The following is a 24,755-nucleotide window of genomic DNA, read 5'->3' on the forward strand; positions in this document are numbered from 1 at the left end:
TGAACCTGGCACCAGGGCTGGGCACATGTGAAGTCTCTGCTAGACCCACCATTGTCATTTCTAGACTAGTGAACTGGACATTTCTATCTCTCAGAAGAAACTGTACATAGAGAGGAGAAAGAAGCAGGATTTAGTTCTCAGCCTGGTAACTGAAAGTGGAGACATGCAATTTTATTTGAAGGTAGAGTAGGAGGTGAGAATCTCAGTTAAAGATGTGCCTTGGTGCATAAGCGTCAGATGCCAAGACTGCTTTATCCAAATCACCCTATAAATCCTGGTGCCATACTAATAGGATAAACCCTCTCTTACATTCCTCTGGGTTCAAGCCTCAGGCTCCGCAGTACACTCCAGCTGCATTCTTAAGCCCTGTGTCTCACCCGGTGTATGTACATATGCGCATGCAGATGAAAATAACCTCTGGAGGATCAGGGTTGCAAGGACAGAACGGGACCTCACACAGCACTGAATGAGGGCTATGGATCATCTTTCAAAGTGGAGGTGGCCAAGGTCTCTTCAGAATTTGAGCCTGATGACAGCCACAGACACAACCCCACTGAAAAACCTGGACGAGAGGCTGGTCCAAACCTTGGATTTTGCTACTGGAGTTTCTGAGGAGTCCGATGATTGGTCTAGGCACCTAAATGCTACCTACCAGCATCTAGGATATAAAAGAATCTTCCCATTTGATAATTTCAACTTCCAGATACTATTTCTGAGCCTTGGATACAGATCCTGCCCTGTACTCTCTACTCCTAGCTTACTTTCTTTCATATGCCTCCTCAACCTGTCTCATTTCCAGTTACTCACCACTCTGCCTACTTCTCACACAAGACCTTGACTTGGCATACAAATTCTTTGTTCCCATCAGACCACGGTTCCCATCAGTCCTTGAGGCTGGACTTCAAGGTCCTTGGCCTTGCTCCTAACCCCGCCTGCCTCTTGCCCTTTGGGCTGGAGATCCACAGGGGAGTCTTGTCTCTTGGAGCTGGCTCACCCTGAATTGCTGTCAGTGCCTTGTTCCTGGTCCTGATTGCTGGGCATGCCTGCTCATACCCTGATTGAGATCCTCACACACCATGCTACACATGCCTTCTCTTCATCTCCTTGCTAGTGCTTTTATCTAGTCTCTCTTAAGTTTTATAAGAGGGGTCACATCCGTTCCCTGCTCACCTCCAACTACCAGCTAGCCACAGGGCCCTCTCCTCCCTTCCAGCCTGCTCAGCTCCCCTCTCCCTGCAGCTCCCTGCTGGAGTAGCTGTGACTGCCTGGGGTGGGAGGAAGCAGAGGAGCAGCAGGCCATGCTTGTCGCAGGGAAAAGCAACCACATACTTCCCTGCTACATCATCATTTGGAGCTACACCACATCTCAAAATCCAGCAGGTTTCCACATGACATCCATCTGGCACAAACTGTTCCCCTAAGGTGTAATTTGTGCTCAGGAAGGCACAGAAGATGACTAGAGAAATAATACAGCAGTTATAAATTGGTCTGAAAACAGCTTCTGGAAGCAAGTGGAGAGGAGGGCTGAGTTTAGCATCACTCTAGTGACTGCAGGAAGGTGCCATATAGTGGTAGCTGCATTCCTCAGCTTCTCACCCCATAATATAAATCACATTCTATTCTTAGATGATTATCAAAATGGAGCTAGAAACTTCTTAGAATGAAGAGGTAACTGTACCTCATTCCTATGGGAAAGGAGAGGCAACGGGCTGCTGATTTTAAGCAATGCCCCCTCTACATGCCATCACCTTGTGACAGGCAATAGCTCCCTTGATAAATAGGGTTTAGAATGCAGGGAACCTGAACAGGAGAGCAGCATCTCAAAGGGTACAACTGGACTTCACAGCAGGTACTGGGAACTCTGGGCAAATGCCCAACATGGTGCTAAACCAATCCAAGAGAAATAAATGTGGTGAAAAAACACTCCTCTTTGTACAACCTGCAGTGAGTAGGTCTTGGCCAGCACCAAGACACCTGCTCCTCTGTGGCCACCTGCACTTGTGCAGAGTGGGTGTGAGGCGTGGACAGATGGTCAGTTGTGACAGTAGTATTTGACACCCTCCAGCTTTGTGCAGATGTAAATGCCTTCGCCAGACGTGAAGCTCTGTGACAGTGCCCAGAGCAGGCAGTGGGTGTTTAGAGTTCAGTTGTGCTATCCCCCACACTTGTTTTACACTGGCACAGCTCTGGGGAGTTACTCCCAGATCACCAGCATGGGAGTGTGGGGGCAGGATCTGGGCCATCTGGCCTCCATATATCGTTCTGGTGTATCTGGTGGGCACCGTTAAGGACGCAGCACTCTTGGATAGTGGAAAGCTTACAGTACGGTGTTACAGTAGATATGAATAAGCAAGAATAAGAGCTGTGCTGTAGGCATAATGTGAGGTATATATAGTGGTTATATGGATGCAAGTGAGAGGAAAATGGGAAACTCTAGGCCAGGAGATTGCCGTACACATCCTGACTCCAAGCAGGGTATAAAGGCTGATTATCGCCCATAGGTATGTTACAGCACTCTTACACAGGATCTTCCAAACAGTACTGGGGGTTAACGCTTTGTGCTTTCAACCCACTTAACCACACTGGGAAGTTTTGTACCATTTGGAGCAAGCAAAACCAGCTCTGAAACATCTAGGAAAATGGGCAAGTGACTGTCTCCTGATGATTCTTTGTATCACCTTTACTTGCAATTCTCTGTGCAGATGATTTTCTACTACAATCACAACTGTGGTTTGGGGTTTTTTTTCCCTCACTAGACTCTAGGTTTATTCAGTGGACAACTTGATTTTGATCCAATGTGAAATAGGAAGACAATGTTTTCTGCAGGATTTCTGCTTTACATAGACACTGAAAGTTATGTGCATCTTTGAGTAATCCAGTAAAATGAGATACATTCTCTTCATCCTAGAACCAGAACCCAACTAGGTGTGGGGGAAAAAACAGGGAGAGTCACCTCATAATGAACAGCAGCTAAAGAAGGGAAGCCCTTTGCATGTACAAAGCTGCACCAAATGCAGGCAATCAATCAACCCTATTTCTGTCATGAATCAGGAAATTAGTTTCCTCGCTGTTTGATTCTGCTGGGTTTCCCATACACATTACACAGCTACTTCCTAGAACTCCGTAAATAGCTTTCTAGATTTTGTGGTTTTCCCACTACTTCTTGCTTCATGCATACAATGATTTTTCTTCTGTGCTTTTTGATGTATTATTTGAATGCCTGGCTTTTTAGGAATTATGTGTGAGAGCCTACAGGACACTGGGTTGAATGATGGAGTGAGGAGAGAGCAGAAGGAGGGTATAAAACAGAGCAAGACCAAGAGAGCTTTTGAGGCATTACTGACAAACAGGATATTGAGAAGGTTCCATGAATTGCATTAAAATGCAATAGGAGGACCAAGGGGAATGGCAGGTTGATTTGAACAGAGCGGAGGAAGAAGTGAGGTGCCTAGGGAGTGCCTGGTCTTCCTGGGAACTGAAGCAGTGACTGCAGGAGGCCTGAGGAGCAACCTTTTCCTTTCCCCTCTCCTCGGGGCTGGCAGCAGTGCTATCTGAGACTCTGTCCTCTGGGCCATTGGCTATTAATAACCGCAGGATGCCTGTGCGAGCAGCCTTCAGGAGTCAAATTCACAGCACTTCGCATCAGCACTTCGTGCAGGGCAGAGCTTGCCTGCGCCCAAGCACCCTGGGTGAGCGGGGCTGCTGGACAAGCCTCCCCAGCAGCACCCAGAGACGGGCTGGGAGGAAGCAGCCCACTGCCGAGCTCTGGGGCAGGTGCGTGAGCTGGTCTGAGCCTGGCACTGCAAGCCTGAGGTGAGTTGACCGGGCAGCGAAATAGTTTAGAGCAAGTGCTGGAGAGGGTAAAGACTGGTTTGGTTTGCAGCAAAACCAAGGAAATAACTGCTGCAAAGACTGATGCAGAAAAAGATGGAGGAATTGAACCAGTGGATAGAGCTCAGGGAAGAAAGGGATAATTGTGGCCTTGGCTTTATGTATGGGATGGTGGGGAGGAGGGGCACTGAGGCTCCAGAAGCCTCCCTGTGGTGGGCTGAAAGAGCAGTCATCCCAGCACAGCTCTGGACCCTGTCCATAGTAAAAGGCTGCTGCCCCTTTCCTTATGCTAGACCAATTGGATGCAGCAGGTTTTCCACTCCCCAATCCTGCTGGATTAGTAAAGGAGGACAGCAGAATGGGATGGACTTGCCCTTGCTGCTCCTTGGGAATGGGTGTGTTAGAGGAGCACAGTTTCCCGCCAGGGCCAGCCCTTTCTGACTTACCACAGGGAGTCCGCATTTGGGGCATACAGATGATTTCCCTCTGTTTTGCCAGTCTTAATGACCCATCAGATGGGCCATAACCTCCCACCCCCCTGTCTCCTGGCAGCATTGCCCTTCTCCTGTCAAGCAGTGCCTGCTTCTTTTATATAGCCAAGCAGATGTCTGTCTGCTCGAGGAGAATGTGCAGTGCATGCTTTATGGCTGCACCTGCTCACGCTTGCTTTGGGAATACACCAGGATGGGCTCTTTTATAATGTGAACTACAGAGGTAGCACCTCAGTAAAAAGAAAAGCTTGGAAATCTGAAAGAAAAACCAATCCAAGAGAGTACTTGCCAATGTGATTGGAGCTGGTTTGCTGTGGCTGGGCTTCTTTTAGCAGTTATCATCACCTCATCACATGAAAATCATGTTGCAAAAGGGGCAATGGTGGAATGAAACTGCAAAATATATAGATAAAAATGTCTTGATCACAACAAGGGCAGTGTAGAAACTCCTAGAGCCAGCTGCTTGCTTGCTAGTTTTAAAATATAACTCATAGTTCAATGTCTTCAGTTCTGAAATTTTAAGCAACTGAAGTGCAAAGAAGCACAAGGACAGAGATGGTTAGTTATTGTTCTGTTATTGCTGAAGCCAACAGGTCTTTGCTCATTTTTCTTTGTATTATATTGTATTAGATGAGGATCTGTCCCCCTATATGCTGTTGCTTGGGCATGGACAGTGCTGAAGTGAAGGCAAGAAATTTGCCCTACTTACATTATGTGTGATAACCCCCAAGAAGGTCTCCGAGAAGCTTCCTGAAGTGGAATTGATGAGATTTCTCCTAGTTTTCTCTGACTTTGCAGTACAGACCTCTCATCCTATCTGAGGACAGAGATGGGGAACTTTTTTTCAGAACTTGCAGTCTAGTGTTTTTCTGAATACCTATTCTAATTCTAGTAGGACTATCTAAATACCCAAACCAACTTGCACATTATTAAAAACACTCCCAAATAACTCATGGACAGACCCAAAATCTTTACACAAAAATATGTATTACTGTTTAATGATAACTGCATAGTATTTTTATATGGTATGATAGAGCAAATTTTCAAACTGATGTTCAGTTACTGCAGCACAAGATGGTAACAGAGCCCCGCTGTGGCACACGTGGGTGCTGGGAGACTGCCATGCTGCAATTAAAATGCCTATTTTGGATGACAATGCTATATGGCACCTTGGCAATGCTTCTGCTGTGACTTGCTGCCCTGTTTTGTGTCATAATGCTAAGTCTCCGAGAACACCACAATAGCCTGCTGATGATATTCTGTATGAGATGATATCGTTTACTAGCTCCTTCATGTGGAAGGGATGGAAAAGAACCTGTGTGTGAAATGAAGGCTGTGTATCTCTTAACTATAGATGGCAACTAAAAGAGAGGCAAGAAATACCTTCCCAGTGTTTCATTCTCCATTTCCTTGTGTGTTTAGAGCAAAGCAGAGAACCCTTTGTGGGAATGCCCCTTGCAGGGACTCCTGCTCCTGTTAAAAGGAAAAAGCCCACTAAACTCATTGGGAAGCTGACACACGAAGGTAAGATACGCAAAACTGCACACGTGAGAATTGTTTGGATTTCAACCTGAATTTCAGCCTTTAAAATTTCACACCCTGTCTAACTGAACTCCCAGAGCAAGACACTCAGTGAACGTACCAGGAGGCAGAGCTTACTAAAGCTCAGCCTTCAACCACATCACATTTTCTAATTTACTGTTCAAAAGCATTACACACACACTCAGGTCAAATGTTGACCTATATTACACTTTGTAAACCCATATTCTCCTGCAGGACTACTTTGGATGCACACCAGTGCTAATGGAAAGAGAGCATGATCTTTTCTGGGTATGAATATTGCAGTTACATCCTATGTTGTTGTCTCTCTTATAAATTTGTCTCTAATTTGTTTTTCCTCTGTGTGAGAAAATTCCTTTGATTCCAGCACTCATTCACTGAAAAAGTCAAAGTCTCTTAGAGGGGGTAATACAGCAGGAAGAATATAACTTGGGACACTTTCCTTTCTACAGAATCCCTGTGTACTGGGTAGGGTGACTTTTAATTAATGGTGATATCCTTATCTTCTCTTTATTTTTGACAGCATGAGGAAGGTTTTTAGAGGTTTTGAAAAGTAATAATTCAGTGCCGTCCATTTCTTCAGCCCCCAAAAAGGTCTGTAGAAACTTCTTTGCTAGGGTACAGCTATATAGTTTTCTGTTTGTCTCTAATCCTTTATTCAAGTAAACAAGTAAGTAAAATTTCAATTTTAGTTAAAGGGCATTTCCTCCTGTGCTATGAAATAGTGCTATATAAAATTGGCTTGCTAAAAAAGCCAATAATTTCTTCAGAGAATGCCTAATAAAATGAATGGTCTTCTATCCATTTTACACCAGTTTAAGGATGGAGATTCATTCTCTGCTGTAAACGAGATGTAGAGGTGAATAAGTGGTCTTAACCTTGTTTAATACAGAAAAAAGAAAGCCAAGGAAAAGTTGCTTTTTTCTGAATGAAAAGCTTCAACTGCATTTCTGCAGGATTTTTACACTGAAAATGTTTGAATCCATTGCTTTGACGGAGAATTGGTGGTACCAAATTAAATGGAAAAGGACTTATTGAGTAACCAGTGTATTAAGACTCGAAGAGAACTTAACTATGTTTCCCTTTTAAATTTCTCCTTAAAACAAACACACAAAACAATATAATAATATTGAATCTTGCCATGGTTTCAGGATAATGTTTAAACCAAAGCATGCCAGAGTTGTCTTTATTTATTATATGCCAGCCCAATCCGAAGAGCTGACTGCCACTCACCTAATTCCAGAGGGGGGAAGGCGAGTGTAGGGCAGTAACCAGACAAGGCAGTGGTGCATTTTGAGGCAGTACCAATGAATCCTGCTGCTTGGTCTGAGGTGCTTGGGATGTGGGACACATGCATCTAGCTCCACCCTTACACAGCTCTTCTCTGTGCAGATTTGCCTTGATTGCAATCCAGAGTAAATTCCACCCATCTATATCCAAAACGTCATCAATGTAAACATTTGGTGCAGAGGTTATTTCCTAAAAACTTAATTTAAAAAAGAATTTGGCTGCTTTGAAGACACTACTGATGCTGGGAAGCAATGGACAAGAGATTTGGACCAGAGCACTTCCTAAAGCACCCCATTTCATATGTTTTGTAGTCATGCCACAAGAGGTGTCCAAGCTGAACTTGGGGAAGAAGATCAGCATCCCCAGAGATGTGATGCTAGAAGAGCTTTCTCTCCTCACTAACAAAGGATCCAAGATGTTCAAATTACGTCAGCTGAGGGTGGAGAAGTTCATTTATGAGAATAACCCTGATGCCTTCACCGACAATTCTGTGGTAGGTCAGAGATTAAAACTAAAAAGCTGCTCCATACACCCAGGGGAAACAGGAACGGAGTGTGCCCAAGCTCTGCCCTGTCTGTATGTGCATGGGCCAGGGGTGGGGTGGGGAATCTACTAGCAAAGAAGTGTAGGAAAAAGCCAAAATTATATAAACACGCAAGTTTTATTTCCTTTCGGCAGCAGCATTAGTTTCCTTTGGCAAATACTTGGTATCACACATGCAGAAGCATGAGAAAATTCAGTAGTGAGTGATGAGGGAGGACTGCATGTTTGGCAGATGTTCAGAGCTGCGCAGGGCAGGACTAATTGTTTTTGTACCTGTTCCATTTCTTCTTTGCAAGATGGAAATGATCTATCCAGGTCTGACTTCCACTCCAATAGGTGCGGTTCTGTTTTTAGCCTAGGATACACTTTTATGCTTCCTCCTGGGCAGAGTCCTCTGCTCGTTTCTGCAAGAAGTTCCATAAATGAAAATTCAGACAGAAACCTCTAACCTGACACTGCAATATCTTCAGTTTATTTTCTAGAAGCTATGTTTATTTTCTTCTAAAATATTTTCCTATCAGATATGGTGAATAAATTCAGACATTTTTTTTCCCCTTTCCTGTGAGTTAGTACTGTTATTTAATCTTTGAATTTCTCTCTACAGTGAATTTCCTGGTGTAAAGTCTTCTGAAAGATACTTAGACTTTTACAAATGAAACTCTCCTTTCACATGATTGTCAGCAGTTCAGAAAAACAAATACAAAATACTTAAGGTTCATATGCATTTTGATGTAGCATCTCCTCTTCTGATGTTCTTTAAAAATTGTTTGGTGTCATTTTATCATTTTATCCCAAGGAAACTCAAGCAAAATAATAAAAGTCAAGCTGAAGAAAGTGTTCTGCCAAACAAAAACACACTATTTTTTAGCCCTCTGAGGTTTTCAAAAGCAGCAATAAGCAAATCTTTGTAAGTTCACTTCTAAAAATGACAATTTGGGAAGCAGGATGTGGAAAGATGCCTGGAAAAAAAATGTCATTAAAATTACAACAGTAGATCAGATTATAGATCGGGGATGACAGACCAGAGATATAGCACGCATATCTGGTGGTGTTAGACTTCGGGCAGTTTCTTCATCTCTTTGTGCTTTAGGTAGTTCATCTCTTCAATGAGCTATCTCCTAGAAAGGATGTGAGAATGAATGGTGTGTTGAACTTTGGACTCTTCAGATGAAAACCCTAGAGAAATACAAGCTGTTTTTATAAATGCTCAGCAATCTCAGAGCTCCTAAAACATATGTGCGCCAAGTTCATATGTCAGAATCTGCTGCAGTGAGGAGGAATGAGAAAATAGTAAGGTGAAGGAAAAGGCTGAAGTCCAAACTTTCAAAAATGTGAGGGTGTCACTTAAGGGTGTTCAGTCAGAGAAATACAAAGCTGATGTACATGAGTTGTGACTGATGTACATGAGTTGTGACAAACTGACTGAAAACTGGACATGCACAAAGACTGACATTACAAAGGCTGATGACAATCGCTTCTTTTTTGTTAGATGTTTTTCCTACTTTTTCTATTCATCTGTGCCTGACATTCACCCCATACCCTTTCTGTAAAGAATCTCTCCTTCTATTCTGTAAGAGCACCCCTGCTCCCAAGCTTTTTGAGCAATATTGTAGGATACTGTAAGATACTGTGCTGTGGAGAAATGTATTTGGAGGTTACACAAGACCCTAACAAGCCTAGGATTTTCTTCATGGCTTTGCTATATGAGAACAATGGCATGGTCTTCGAACAGCAGCTGGTACTCTGCTTAAAAATCCCCCATGATTCACTTTCAGGGCTGTCTTTTCTCCACATTCATGGTACAGATGACAAATCTTCATTGGCCAGTGCAGGAAGACATCACACAGCCCTACAGCCCTTGCTCGGGGCCAGCCTAGCAGGATCACAAACATAATTGTTACCATTTGCTGGCTGCCCTGTGTGCTTTGTGCAAGGACTCTGCCAGGCTGCATCCACTGCCTCCGCAGGTAACTACTCTCACCACCACAGCCAGTGTGAGTTAGCACCTTTGCTGGCAGTCAGAGCAGTGAGAAGAAAAGCTGAGCGATCACAGCAACTGAGCCATCCTCTCAGAGAGCTGGTTGCTCTTGGGCAGGTAAAGGCAACAGATCTGTGGCCTCACTGTTATCTTCCAAACCATCAGGACAATGCCTAACCTTAGCACCAAAGAACTTTAATCAAAAAGCCCTTTTGATTGCAATATTTGATTAGCTTTCTGTTCTTTTCCTTCTTTGCTCCTGGCTCTGCTCAAAGGTGGATGCAGAAAAGAAGGCTTAAACAAAAGGGAAATGTGGGAGAAAGATAATGGCAGAGTAAAGAATTCCTACTGCTACTTCCAGTTACTTCCCCCTTGCAGTTAATTTTCATGGCCTTTGCTCTCCATCCCAAAGAAGTTCTTGTGCTTTTAAGGCTGTGGGGAAGCGAAGGGATATAAAGCTGGTGGTGTGTTTTCTGCTTTTATATCATAGATTTCTTAACTGTCTTAGAATATTCTCAGGACACACTTAGTAAAATGGGGCAAGAAAGATTTGGGATGGAGTACAGATTGTTTCCTTCCCCCAGAAAAAGTTTAACAGCAAGGTAATGTAATATAAAAAAGACACAAAGAGAAAGGTTATTAAAAATAAATCCAAACCATATAAGGGGTCCCAGAATAGTCTGTGCTGTAGCCATAAACCTTCCACACAAGGGAGAAGATCTCAGCAGTCATGTGTCATCGATCCACCCTCCTGCTTCTCTCCTCCTCCTTCTCCTCCAGCCAAATAGCCACACTGGACAATCAGATCTCTCACCTTACTTTTAGCGGTTAAAACATATATATTGTGTGTGAAGGTCAGACATCTCCATGCAAAAGCGAGAACCTGCCACCCTATCACTGTTGCAGCTCCACACATCCAGTTAAAGGCAAACAGTAGTTACACCCACAGACAAAAGGACTGACCATTCCCAACATGAGTGAAATGAAATGCACTACCTACTGTAGAGCTGTTTTCAAAACTGTGACCCTCTTGTCTTGCAAATATACAGTACAAGGGGATGTTTTTTGTGAGGGCTGAGTTTGACTTTTAGCACACTGATATCCTGCCAAAACAGGGAGACTTTGTGTGATGTCCTCCCTGTTTGCTGCTGTGCTGGAGAAGCTGGGGTTGCTGAGCCCTGTCTAGTAAATCAGAAGGACAACTTCTCCTCACCCCCAGGCTGCACCAATGCTGTCACAGGAACTATGGTTCTCTCCATGTCTCAGAGGATATTATCAACCTCACTGTGGAGCTGCAGGATGCCATTTACTAAAGACCATGATGAAATCCTATCTTGCTATGTGCTCTGTTACAGTAGCATCTGACCAACTATAGCTTGAAGGAAATTACTACATTTAACTGTGAAACTGAACCATGGGGTAGATTAACGAATAACCCAAAATCATAGAGACGATCTCAGTCTTATCTCTAGATCTCCTAAATCCCACTTCACTATTCAGCAATTAATAGATCAGCAGTTCATAGGCCTTTTCTCCACTTCATAACACTAAATTTTTTTGGCCTCAATCACATGAAGATCATGTGAAACTATGTTTCTTAGCCTTACAGCCCCGCTCATTATTGCCCTAACTCCTCTCAAGGTCCCACCTCTGCTTTCGGAACGTCTGTGTAAGACCTTCCTGCTATCATCAAGTGGAAACTGAAAACAAAACCATAGTTATGCTTTTTGGGTGTTGCTGTTATGCTGGTTTTCTTCCAGTGAGGATCCTTAAAAATAGTCTTTCTGCTAGTCAAAAGCTGTGCCCTGTTTTGGGCTACGTGCAGGAGACAGTTTATACAAATAATTTATTTGCCTCTTTTTTTCCCCCCCCTTCGATTCTGCTTTACCTACCAGATTTTAAATTAAAATCATTAGGAAGGTGGAATAACCAATATCTGAGTAGACAATTATTAGCAGTAGTACATCAAAAAAACCCTGTTTTGTACAAACAAAAAACCCCACCTTGCTACTTTATCAGACTTGCCCACAAGTTAAAATAAATGCAGTTTCCACATCTTGGCAATGCTTGTATGAAAACAGGCTGAACATGTGTTGGCAAATAATTTCTGCTGGACTTCAGGTCAAGAGGTCTCTTCAGATAAGCTAAGATACCAACTGTGAAACAAAACTTAAGAAGTGAAAAGGATTACTGTTCTTCTGGATAATGGCAGGAGTTACCCTGTGTTCATTTTGCTGCTGAACAAGAACTCAGAGGAGTAAGCAGAGGTGGCAGGAAAAGAATGGAAGTGGTTATGTTACAACGCCAAAAATGGTGCTTCACAGCGAAAGTACACAACCAACCTGCCTCAGAGATCTTACATGTTAAATAGGCAGACATGCTACAGTGTGTGAAGGAAAGCATAAGGATGGAGGAACAGAGATGTTACCATGCAGCTACTTGGTTTAATGCACAAGCATGCACTGATGGCTCTGTTTGCCCCTTAATGTGCTTAGAAGAATGCCAGTCAAGATCACTGGAGGTAGGGTTAAAGGGAAAATGTTAGGAAAAGTATTCTTTCTCGGAAGTCGTTCTGCAGGCAATATTAAACCTCTTGAACAAACCTTACGGGATAACCACAAGGTGAAATACGACAAAGTCTCAGGTTATAACCTAAGTGGAGCGAGCCAATTGAGATGTAACTTTTCCAACAATATGAGCCCTGCTGTGCTGGAGTTGGATTGGTGCAGAAGACCTGGAGGTCCCAACTACACCCAAAGCTGTATAAGAGTGAACATGAAGTCTGATGCCTTCTTACTCAAGAAGTGACTATTGTGGAAACAGCAGAATGACAGAGAGGAAGAGCCTTTTCTTTTCCACCACAGTTTGTTGGAGCACTGTGACAAAACTTTGGACTGAAATTTTGAAACTCAGTTTCTTTCATCCACAAAGAAAATGCGGCAAGGATGATATAAAACATACAAATAAGATACAAATAATTTTGGGTAGTACTAGATAAAAATTCCCATTATTTAGATGGGTAAATTCAGGCATAGAGGCAAAAAAAATTTTGCCCAAGGTTAAACAGCAAGTCAGAAGTAGACCTGGAAATAGAAAGCAGGAGCTCAATTCACTGAACTGTACCTCTTGGGGGAGCATGTTTAAAAAAAGAATTAGCTTAAGATACTTTAACAGCTGAGGTTACTTTTTATTTTCATCCTTTTTTTTAAAGTGAATCATAGGTTTAAGGCTATGTAACTCCAAATTAAGGACCACAGCACACACTTTGATAAAAACAGCTGACGGTCTATAAGACTCTCCAAGTATCTGAATTTTAAATCTCCAATCCCACCGTTAAGGAGCATTTGAGTGGCTGCCACTGAGAGGACGCGGTCACAGTAACATCAGAAGTGTTAGTAACCACATAGGCATCAAACCTTTGGGAAGCTCTTTATCAGTGAGGTGGAAATAGAAACACATTTGGTGGCCTCAATCATTCTCTTTAGGGCACAGCAAGGAGCTGACGGGGAGCACACGGTGTCTCCTCCTGGGGACTGCCTGCAGTGACGTCAGGGCCTTGAGATACTTAGAGATCTCAGCTCCATTAGCTAGATCATCTTTCATTATCTATCTTTCAAGAGACACATGCAGTAGCTCTAGAGAATTCAGAATTCATCCCTCTAGGGACTCAGCCTGCAGGGTCAGGCTTTTGCTAGCACTAAGGACTTCAAAGACATGAGCCCAATTTGTTTAGCCAACCTAGGGGACTACACATCACATGAACCCGCCACAATTGTTCTCTTGTTTGAGTGGATTTAGGGACACCCAGGGACTGAAAACACCCCCTACCTCCACTAACACACAGACAGGGCAGACCCTACCATGGAGGGATTGTGTGATCTGTCCCCAGAGCCAACAGGTGAAGGTTATCTGCCTTCTCAATCGGCACTTCTGGGCTTCTCTCCTGCGACTTCCACCAACAGGGTCAATCAACCCTAACTGAGAGGTCGGTCTTATGATGTGAATAAGCATATACATAGAAGCTCCAAATCCTGTTAGCAATGGCCCAAGACATGCATTCCCTTCAAGTGTAACCCTTATGTCACTCCAAACACCCTGACCAGAGGCATACTGTAAGTACTGGAGACAAAGCTGCACCTACCCAGCTTTAACTGCATCGAGACTCCTGCCTGAAGCAGCCGTTCCTGAGCTCCACTCTCTTGGAATGAGCTCACCTGAATTCACTGAGGTTCAAGATTTCAAAAAGATTAATTTGCCTTTGCCTCCTGTTACAGAAAAAGAAGATTCTCCTATTAATTTGAGCTAAGACAATCTATTGTGGTGGCCAAAACTAACACCAAATGGCAATGATGCCTCTTCCTGGTCATGTCAAATACTGCTGTGCACAAAATCAAACCAGCCATTTTAACTGTAGCTCATGTTACGGTGATGTTTTGTGACCTTTTTTTTTTTTTTTGCAGGAGAGTGCATGTAAGTAACCAGAAGAAAAGAGAAATAACCATTTAATCCTTAGGAAGGGCACTCAGCATGGGCAAAACTTGAAGGAAAACAGATACAAATCCTGTTTTGAAATTACTGAGCAAATCAGCCGAAGTATTAACCTTGCATCCACATTAACACTTTGAGAATAACCTCATTCTGACCCCTAGCTCTCAACAAAACCCTTTTTCAGTTTGCCTTTTTACAGCTACACAGCTCCCACACATAATTGAACAGATTGCCCTGCTAGCTCCTGTGTACAGCCTAATGCTCACAATCTTCTCCCTTCTCAGTGCTTCCTGACATTCAGGGGAACATTATCTCCTCTGTTCCTAAAAAGGGAATTCCCTACAGCTAGGAGAAGGACAGACAGTCCCTAAAGGCCCTGGGGGCACCAGCTCTGCCACTTCAGCCTGCAGCTGGCTGCCTGCCTGGGTTGCAGCCTGGTGACCTGCTGTGAAACCCTGGACACTGTTGCTGGAGACACAGGGAGCGGAGGGTTAGATAATTCTGCCTTGAGCCTTGTGGGGTTTTCATTTCTCATCTATTTTTAGCTGACCGAACAGCTGGCCTTGGAAGCCTGTTTACAGCCTGGAAAGCCTCTTTTTGCTAAACTGTACTAGGTGCAAGAGCCCTGAGAAAGCCTTAACCCTTTGAGAGCCAGCCCTGAGATTGGCACTCTTGTTCCCATTGACTGCCTGAGATGAATTTATACAAGCAGAATTGCAGCATGAGGAACCACAGATTCATTCAGCTTCAGCTGTATTTGTTCCATCTTTGTGCATCTATAGCCAGTGCCCTAGTCCAACAGGAAAGACTATATGTGACATATAACCCAGGTTACTTGTATTATACAGCTCTGTGGGCTGTAACACACAAGAGAGAATTTTTAGTATCTGATAGGAGTCAAGCTTTGATCTCACTTATGACCAATACATAAACCATTTTTCCAAACCTATTATATCAGTTTCTGTTCCACACAAGAATTTATCAAAATTGCTGTGTGCAAAGACAGGACCTTGTGCTGGCACCACAGGGTCTATAAATGCTGCATGGACCGTTTGCTCTTTCACTATGTGCTGCAGGGATTGTGCCTTCTAGCCTCGACCGGGGAGAGTGGATGGCCTGGACAATAAGACCAACTTTCTTTTACTGATAGATACAGCTTGCTTTCTTGCCTTGTTGATAGTTAGATTTGGTTCGTTAACACACATATTGCTACGAACAAAACTCTTCCTTTTTGTCATTTTCCTCTTGTGGTCTCCAGGAAGTCTTCCATGTTTTCCCAGGCTGCTATTTCTTCAGTCTTCCTTAATGTGTAAATACCCCTCCCCATCCAGACCTTCACAGATATGGAAAACAGACATATGGGCTTTTCTGTTGTCACAGGTACCCTGTTGTTCCGGTGCCCTGTAACACTTAGCTCCCACACTGTAATTGAGCTGACTTTGCTGGGCTATCTTAACCTTGATGTGAAAACCCTTCCTATTTCTTGTCCAGCTTGCTTTTCCCCAGGTTACCCATTGTATCTCTCTCTAGACCTTTACCTGCTCTGGCAAAAGCTCTATCTCCTTTCCCTTCCTCCTGTACTTCACAGTTGGGGATAATACACAGATCCCTCTCTTCTCACCCTGATCATATAAAATGACCATGAGGTGTCCATTAAAAGGTGTGCTTCCATTGCCCTTGCTGCTGTTCTACAACTGCTCCTATACTGAGTATAGAGAATAACTCGCATGAAGTTCTGCCACTGGTTTTGTAACTGACAGACAAAACTGGTCAGATCACGGGGACTCGTGAGTTCACGTTCTGGGACCCAGCCCTGCAAATGAGAATGGACCATGTCCTGTAACAGGGATTCCTACTCTCTTTTCTCCTGCTCTAGGATCACTTCCAGAAGTTCATCCCACCAGGAGGGCACTATGGGGAAGATGCTCATGGCTATGCCCACGGGCGGATGGTAGGAGGAGTGACAGCTGGGCAGCATGGCTCCAGTAAGCAGCAGTATCCCGCTGTTCCTCCTAGGCCTGGAAGCAAAGGAGGCCCTGGGGACAGTGAAGGGGAGCGTGCGAGGGAATCGGCTGGAAGTGGTGGAGAAGGAGGCGATGGTACTGAGAAAGGCAAGTATGTCTCTGCAAGAACAAGAAAAAGCTAAAGCTATCAGAGCTCGTGCCAACCTTACTCTTAGGGACAAGTAAATTAATTTGACTAAAACCTGAATTCTTCCAAATGAAGTTCCACTGCAAAGTCTAGAAAAGTTGAACTGCCTTTAGCTTGATAGTTTTGCTTGCACACTTCTGTGTTGCTCAGTCATAGGCAAGAAGCAGAAATACCTGCTTTGGCTGGACCAAAGAAGTGATGGGAAACTTAACTACTGAGCTCCTAAGGTTGATGGAGCAGTATGTCAGTGTGATGTACCCTTTCCTTTCAAGGGTTGCACACTGACCACTACAGGAGATGGTAGTGTTAGCTCTTGAGCTCAGCAGCCTGATCTGACATGTCAGTCTCGAGTGTATCAGCCCTGATTTCAAATCAAAGTTTTCACCGAAACAAACAGTACTTTTTGGATAATCTTCAGAAAGGAACAGTAATATTTCCAAAAGCTATCCGGTAATTGCCAGTGGTCTACTGAAACAATATCTTTAAAAGTATTTTTCACTGAATTTAGTCCTTGCTTAATTTTATCCTCTGTTTGGTTTGGCCAGAAACCTCTAGAACCAAATCCCTTGTATGAAAATCAGCAAGTGAAATCATTATTTTAACAGTCCCTATGGGATTTTACAACAAAAAGCAAATTTGCTCCAGAACCAGGAACTGCTGTTTTAAGTGATCAAACAAATGACTTGTAAAATCCAATGTTTTTCATTTATATTCTGGAAGAATGTGCATTTTATATCAAAATCACATTCTACATTTCTGGGCATCCCTATGAAAAACAAATCTTTGTAGACTCTGTATTCTTATAGGAGATTTACCTCCATTGTTATCCTATTTCTGTGAGCAGGGAGAAGGAGGATTAACAACATCCCATCGCTTTTACTGCAGAGACTCATCCCAGCTGCTTTTATTTTTCAACCCTAGCAATCAATTTACTTCTAAACTACTAAGTTTAAGTCCTTCACACAGAAGGAGGGGCTAGTTGTTTTTATTTTTTTAATAAAAGTGAGATTCTTGTACATGTCTGCAATTCTCTGAAACCAGGAAAGCTCAGGATTTGGCAAGATTTGAAGAACATAAGCAAGACAAAGAAAGAAGGTGTGATAAAGAAGAAAGTTTCAGAAAATAGTGTTCATTCTTTGCCACTTACTTCATAAGGATTTATGTTTTCTACACAAACTATAGTGCTATGAAAGCACCAGAATGTCTAACTCCATTAACCTACTATTCCCATCAGCCCTAATCAAGCTAAGCAGAAATCATTGCTCAGGAGTTTCAAGGTTTCTGAAGGGTGAGAATCTTAGCAGTGTGCTACATATCAATACACAACCAATGCTCTTATTAGCAAGGTGGTATTATACGCAACTGGAAGAAAAAAAAAAAAGAGGCACGCAGAACGAAAACCCCTGTCTAAGCTCATTTGCTTAATGGAGCAGCCAGAAGCTAACCTAAAATCTCTGGCAATCAAGTGTCTGACTTGACAGCAAATTGCAGCTCTGTCACTGACAGGATTTTAACTTCCAGAAAGATACCCCATCATATTTTCATACCGCTTTTAGCCATCCTGAGGTGTTTGAGTCAGGCTTGTTTCTAACATCCTGGCTCAGGAGGGGGAAAATATGATTGTCTGTTCATGTAATCACAAAGAAAATGCCAACTTATGAAAATACTGAGACAAGGGAGATGGTAATTTTAGAACATTCAAGAATAGACTACTGAGGAAGGTGTTAGTAAAGATGGTTGTGGGTTGCCAAGACCCTGAAATACGATGGTTAAATATTTCTGGTCAGCTAGAGCCAACTTCAAAGCTTGAGCCTAGTTCTGGAGTTTACAGTCAGGGCTTTGTTGCATATGATGATGATGATGATGATGATGATGTTCATGTGGAGGTGTTATGTCTGCTATGATCAGACAGGGAAGAGAGAAGTAAATTATGAAATCAGATAGCATTTTGCCTTGTGTAAAGCTTCCCCTGAGGTAGAGAGAGAGATGATGGGGTAAGGACATTGGTTCTTGAGGTAAGAGGTTACTATCTGAGCAACCAGAGAGAACAATGAAAAATTAGCTTTCAAATATATGCATATATGCTCTAATGCAAATTCCTGGATGAGTGGCTCTTGGACTGTGGTACACCTGCTTTTGTGGATAAGGATGTATGTATACAAGTGGTGTATGACAGTCTTTTTTAAGAGAAATCTAATCATAAAATCTTGGACTTGATCTAGGAGTTACAGAATCTGGAAACAAAGCTGGTGCCTCAACTTCAATAGCAGAATACAAAAAGGCAATGTATTTAGAGTAAGTAAGTGTCATCTAACTAGAGAGTTTGATCTTCCTCTGTTTACAGGTGGAAAGTCAGGAGGCAAAAAAATCACTACTTTTAAAACTTACATCTCCCCCTGGGAACGAGCAATGGGTATCAGCCCTGAGGACAAAAGTCAATTCACCATTGACTTACTGTCATATAGTCCCAAAGCTGATTTCCCCCATTACAAGTCTTTTAACCGGTAAGTCTTCTTGGATATTCAATTCAATTTATTTAGCATGAGAAAACACAATAACCCTGGCCACAGCCCTCCTGTCTTGTGCAATGTAAATAAGTTTAAGTTGTGTGTTATGTTGCTTATGTTGCCTCTCTTTGGAGGCCTACTAAGAGAAGATACATTAAGAACTAGAGATTTTAATTCAGCTTATGGACAGAAAACCTGCACAGCAGGATAAGAGGACTTTAATCCCATTTCCCTTTCTTTCTTGCCCCATTTGACCAGGGAGACTTAGCTTGCCACTGTTTATTACTGCAGCCATTTAAAGTTAAAGAGTTCAGGAAAAATACTTAAAATACTTAAAATGAGAAGCCATATACTTCACAGTACTTCAGATAAGAATCGGGATCTTCCTGCTGCTTTTGATAAGAACTGAAAGTTTTACAAATATTTCCAGGGCAGCAACAGCTTTCTGTTAACCTCTCTGTGTAATTTTGCCACCCACTTCCATGGCCTCAGGAGCAGAGAGGGAGTATTTTGGTTTTAAATCTTTTTTAGTACATAGGCAATTGTCACGTGTATGTTCTTGGGAAGTATTTGTTGGCCAGCCAACAGCAACAGTGGTAAAATTTACAATCTTCATAACTTTGATTATTTATTTTCTAAATCCTGTTGTTTACCTATGCTCTGTTCGTTAACTTCATGTATTCCCCTCTGCCAGGACTGCCATGCCTTACGGGGGTTATGAGAAAGCAGCCAAACGGATGACCTTCAAAGTGCCTCAGTTTGATATTTGCCCTTTGCTTCCAGAATCTCTCATGATATATAATCAAAATTTCAGCAACAGACCCTCCTTCAACAGAACCCCTATACCTTGGATGCCATCAGGAGACTCCTCCGAGTACCATACTGAGGTCAATGTGCCAAGGAGTGGTGAAACAGAAGAGTTGTAAATCCTCACCGCCAAGGCCTTCCTTTTTTCTCAGCCCTTTCTATTTGCAAGTTGATAGTAAGGAGCTGAAAAATGCAGCTCTAGTTCTGCCAGCCCTTCCCTTCTTTTGCCATTAGCCCAGACAAGTTCCTAGCAGGTTTTACACTTATTTTCGCTGTGGTGTTAATCCATGTCAGAAACAGCTTGAGGGAAAGGAACTTTTTATTCACCAGGGTATAAAAGGGCAAAACTAGGAAGTGTTTTTCTGTTTAGCAATGCTAAATGCCGCCTGTCTGCTCCATAATAAATCTGTTTTGTCATATATTAACAAGTAATAAAACACCAACAGGAAAAAAAGCCTTTGTGTTTTCTCTTTAAAAAATGCTGCTGAATCAGGGGATTAGCAATAACAAAATTTCAATCTCACAACTAGACTTGGAAGAAAGATCGGGGACTGATGGTGATGGTCATAAAATAGGTATACGTCAAGGTGGCTTGGATAAATACTGCAAAACTGATGGAAGAATAATGAGAGGAAATGATACAGGTAATCATAACAGCATCAGAGAGAAAATAGCAAGTCAGCCTGTCAGTGTAACAGACAGATTAAAGTATTTCACTGGCACCTAAGATTTCCCCAGTTCTCCAGAGCATAAAATAGGTGGTAGCTTAAGCAGGTTTTTTTTTCACATAGAGAAACCAAGAAAGCAATAGGTCAGGAAGGAATAGAGGCACACCCAAGTGAGATGACTTGCCCACAGTTACAGAGCAAGAAAGAAAAAGCTTTAATTACAACAGAAGTAATTTGACACACGCCACAATGCATTACGTTTTCAAATACAGAACATCACCGTCTATTCCATTTCTTGTAACAGCTTTATCAATGCCACACATAAAGGAAGAAAGGCAGGCACTGCGGAAAACCAATAAAGAACTTTATTTTTCTACATGAAATACCTTCTGTTTCATGAACACTTGCACTCTGACACATAAGATACAAGTTTGCTCTTTGACTACTATACCCTGGTTCAGCCTACACGGAGACTGGTTTGGAACTCTCTGTGCTGGTGTCTTCTTCAGATCAACATTTCCTTTTACAAACAGGGCTAAACAGCTTATTTACAGGGACAGCTTCCATTGAAGTACTTTTCATTTAGGAGTTTTTCCTCCTTGTCTAGAAATCCTTGCATCCATATATTTGATTTTTATACTGTTTGGATAATTGTGAGGTTGGCTTTATTACACTCCTCTAAAAGGCTACTGCCAGGGTTACGCTGAGATCTCTTAAAAAATTGTGCTGCTAATATCAAGCTGCAGGACTAATGCATGAGTAGCCTCCTAACCTTTCTGCTGAAATGGCTAAAGAACATGTTATATGTCCTATTAAATGGTTAAGAAGTATCCAACAACTCAGTTCTGTGACTAAACTTAAAAACATTAAGGTGGTACTTTGATCTTCTAAAGAACATTTCAACAAAAATGAAAAAGGTTGTCTTTTTTGACATGTTCCTACAAAGTATTTGAAGTTTGAATTGAAAACAAATCCTCACAAAACCTTTTGTTTCTTTGGATAAAATGGATCCAGGAATTAGTTGAAAAGACATTTCCCACATTGATTTCTTTTTTTAATCCCTATGTAAATACATGCAAATTTCACTGATGAAAGACATTTAAATGGGAAATTCTCACATTCTACTACACTATTAGTTTATTCTGTATTTGATCTAGGTCTGGAGATAAGGTTGCTGTGGGTTTTCCAACATTTTTAATCAATCTAGCTTTTTCAATTGCATTGTAATTAAGGGGAAGGGATTTCTTTTCCAGTTCAAAAAAGTATTCTAACTGTATTACAAGAATCCAGGCCACAAAGAGAACGCCAGAAGTTCAGAAAGACAGGGAATTTCAGAGGAAACCAGGTGACACTAACCAAATATTTTCCCACAAAACATACCTCCCCTTTTCTGACAGGGATTTTAGACTCCTGCAATACAGAATCACATGATTTTTTTAAAGTAAAATACATGATGCTTTCATGGTAAATAAGTCAGGAGCAGCAGAAACAAGACAGTTTGGTACCTGGATGTCATGGTCTATTTTCAGTAGCAGGTGTTCCAGATTATGGGCTAGTTAGACATGTCAAGGTGCAGAGAGGGCTGGCTGCTCGGAGGAGGGGTGAGCCCCAGGCAAGCCCAGCACAGGCAGTGCCCTCACCAACTAGCACACAAGCCCACCACGTCTGAGCATGGCATGCTGGTGACAGGGTCCATCAATCATCCCAGACACGGGGAGGGGATGAATCAGGCATGGGGGCCATCCAGGGAGTCTGGTCAGGAGCAAAAGGAGACAGGGCTGGACACAAACTACACTGTGGGTCCAAAGTCCATCTAGGAGACAGGCTAGCTCCAGCACAGGTCTCAGGTCCATGCAGGAGACAAGAGTGCAGGCCAGCACCCCTACAACATAGCTTAGACAAGGACCTCAGGCTTAGGGCTGAGCTTAATGGGGTTTCTGAGCCATACGTGGGGTAAAGGTCCCAGGTGAGCCTGGTCAGGGCAACTAAGGGCTGTTGATGCCCACAGGGCAATGACACCCAATTGGGAATTCCAATATAATCACAGCAATCACTTGAGTTCTACTGGAGCATAGAAAAAAAAAAAAAAAAAAGACTAAATAAAACAGGTTCTTAGAGGTGCAGTGAAAGGTAAGAAATACTGTGCAGAAATAGCACAGTGCTCTCTGGTGGTGCAGTTTCAAAGTTCCCGTGTACAAGTAAGGCAGCACCATCCAGCAAGTAAGTGAAAGGATGGGGTATATACTCAAAGCTCTCTCTGGTTCATAATGTACTGAGGGACAAGAGTTTTTGTCTGTGCACTCCATTATCCCAAACCCTAAATGGGGATAAAAAGTTGTAAAATCCTTGGAATAGTATTGTATCACGGCAAATTATTAATAATATTGTTATAATCCATACTTGTAAGCTAAGAGGATCCTGCAGGTTTGGTAAATTTGCTTAATGAGGCATATAGCTCTTATTTTGCTAGCACACTTTCAATCTCAAATCCTGTCAAACAGGATTTATGTGCTTTTGTTTCTAGTACAAAATGAGAAATACAACACTACATGTTGTAGAACAATTCAGGCAACTATTGTCTTGCTGTTTACACAGCTTAAGATACATGCTAGTTTAGTCATTATTCAAAATAACGTTAAAAGCGAGAAAGATCAGTAATCCAAATTCTGTCTCGAAAATAATTAATTTCAGTGAGGCTTGCAGCTACTGTAATCAGGGCAGAAGTTTGTCCAAAATGATCAAATATTTAAGAGGAAGTAAGTAACTGCTCCTGCTCTTTGTTTTCCTTGGGCTATGATGTAGACTCAGGGGAATTGCCTTTGTCAGCGAATAATTTATATTGGGAATAAGAGGATTTTATAAGACTTAATTACAGTGAATTTCTCCCACATACTAGGAGCTACAGAATGGAAAGTCAGTAATCTGCTTTTAAGCAGGATCATCATAGTTAGAGATAAAAAACAACTAACAAATTATTGAGCCCATCCTCTTGTAAAGACAAGCTGCAGTTCCTCACAGAGGATGTACTGGATATTAAGCTTATACTCCATGGAACAGCAGCTAAAAATCCATTTAATAGGGAGGAGCTGGCCTATGAAAAACAGATTGGATAGAATTTTCTGACATTCTGATCTTTCATTCAGAACAAAAAGTTCTTATATTTTTAGTTATTTACAGTGTTATTTTTAGGAATATTATTTTACAGTTTCCAAGCTTTGAAATGTTTCTCTCATGTAAGGCAACTTGTATGATAAAGAATCCAAGCCATACTGAAAATGCATTAAAAATAGTGCCCATGTTTTAATGTAAAAGCAATGTTTAACAAAATCTCAGCAATACTATCCATAAATATGGATTCATATGCTTTAAATCTTGCCTGAAGTTATAGCTGATGGCATAAAATATTCAGCAGTAGTAACACAGTAGGTATGCCTCTCTGTGTTGCACAGAAAACCTTCCATTTGACTGCAATGTATTCCCTAACCAAAGGGTTTGCATCTCATAATTGTCTCTCTTGTGAGCAGCTTGCCATTAGTGATGATGATGATATAATTCATACAACTAACATCTGGGAATTACATTTGGTGTTGTTATTGACAGAGCATTTAGAGGAGATGCCTTTGTCATTAGGTTTAGTGACTCTGAAATAAAATTTGGAACACTTTCAGGCTTTTGGGAGAATATGGGCTTTGTCTTGCTTGATTTTTTAAAAAATTATAATGTGAATATATAAAATATATTCACTTCTCTTATACAAGATGGCAGGCACTGGACAGCCAACAGCCTGAACAGGATTGTTCTGTTACAAAACGAAGAGGTCTGTGTGTGGCCGTCCCTCCGTGGGAAGGCTGACTTGTGGCTCAAGGCTTGAACATTCACTGCACTGAGGTTTTTTTCCTGCCCAGCTTGCCTGCAAGTATATGTTCTCTTCCACAGAAGACTATCACAGGTGCAATCTTCTGGCAAATGCTCTACTTCTAAAGGACTGCCCCTTGGCACAACAAGCTGCTGTTAGCACTTCTCTGGCAACTTACGGGGTCCACCGCTGCCCATCAGCAGCACATATGCTAATTTCTCTTGAATGAGTATTAGAAAAGTTTGCAAGCCAGCCTGTTGGCTCACAGCACATTAATACATTTATATGTACTCTCATCTATGCCCAAATCTTCAAATTGCAGATTACAAACTAGTTTAGACAAGTCGCCTATTCTGTCTTGGAGATGAGCCTGACCAGGACCACAGATAATCAAGCAGAATTTGCAGACACATGCAGAAGCAAGATTGCATACATTTTGTGGAACCCTACAACTTTTGTGAACTGCTGAATATGTGGGACTTGACACCCTATTAATTATATTCATGTACTAGTAAAAGTCCCTTCAGCTAATGTAATTAATTAGCAGTGCCTTTATGCTGTACCTCTTGCTCTCTATGTATTTAA

The 24,755-nt window shown here is 42.1% G+C and overlaps 1 protein-coding gene across 1 annotated transcript; it reads left to right on the forward strand.

Annotated features, from left to right (window-relative positions):
- The first annotated feature begins 5,770 nt into the window (after positions 1-5,770).
- Positions 5,771-19,765, forward strand: MYOZ1 (myozenin 1). The gene is made up of 5 exons (XM_035897366.1): positions 5,771-5,846; positions 7,484-7,665; positions 16,058-16,292; positions 18,677-18,836; positions 19,534-19,765. Exons 1-5 carry the CDS (start codon positions 5,771-5,773, stop codon positions 19,763-19,765), a joined length of 885 nt encoding a protein of 294 aa, XP_035753259.1.
- The last annotated feature ends 4,990 nt before the right edge of the window (positions 19,766-24,755 follow it).

The sequence above is a fragment of the Egretta garzetta genome, unplaced genomic scaffold, assembly GCF_000687185.1.
Source record: "Egretta garzetta isolate BGI_Z169 unplaced genomic scaffold, ASM68718v1 scaffold56, whole genome shotgun sequence".
Taxonomy (NCBI): domain Eukaryota; kingdom Metazoa; phylum Chordata; class Aves; order Pelecaniformes; family Ardeidae; genus Egretta; species Egretta garzetta.

What these genes read in the sequence shown, in the direction of transcription:
- MYOZ1 (XM_035897366.1), top strand. Translation starts at nt 5,771, where the DNA reads ATGCCCCTTGCAGGGACTCCTGCTCCTGTTAAAAGGAAAAAGCCCACT. An exon ending in AGGCGATGGTACTGAGAAAG is followed by an intron (nt 16,293 to 18,676) that starts GCAAGTATGTCT and finishes CTCTGTTTACAG; the next exon opens with GTGGAAAGTCAGGAGGCAAA. An exon ending in CATTACAAGTCTTTTAACCG is followed by an intron (nt 18,837 to 19,533) that starts GTAAGTCTTCTT and finishes CCCCTCTGCCAG; the next exon opens with GACTGCCATGCCTTACGGGG.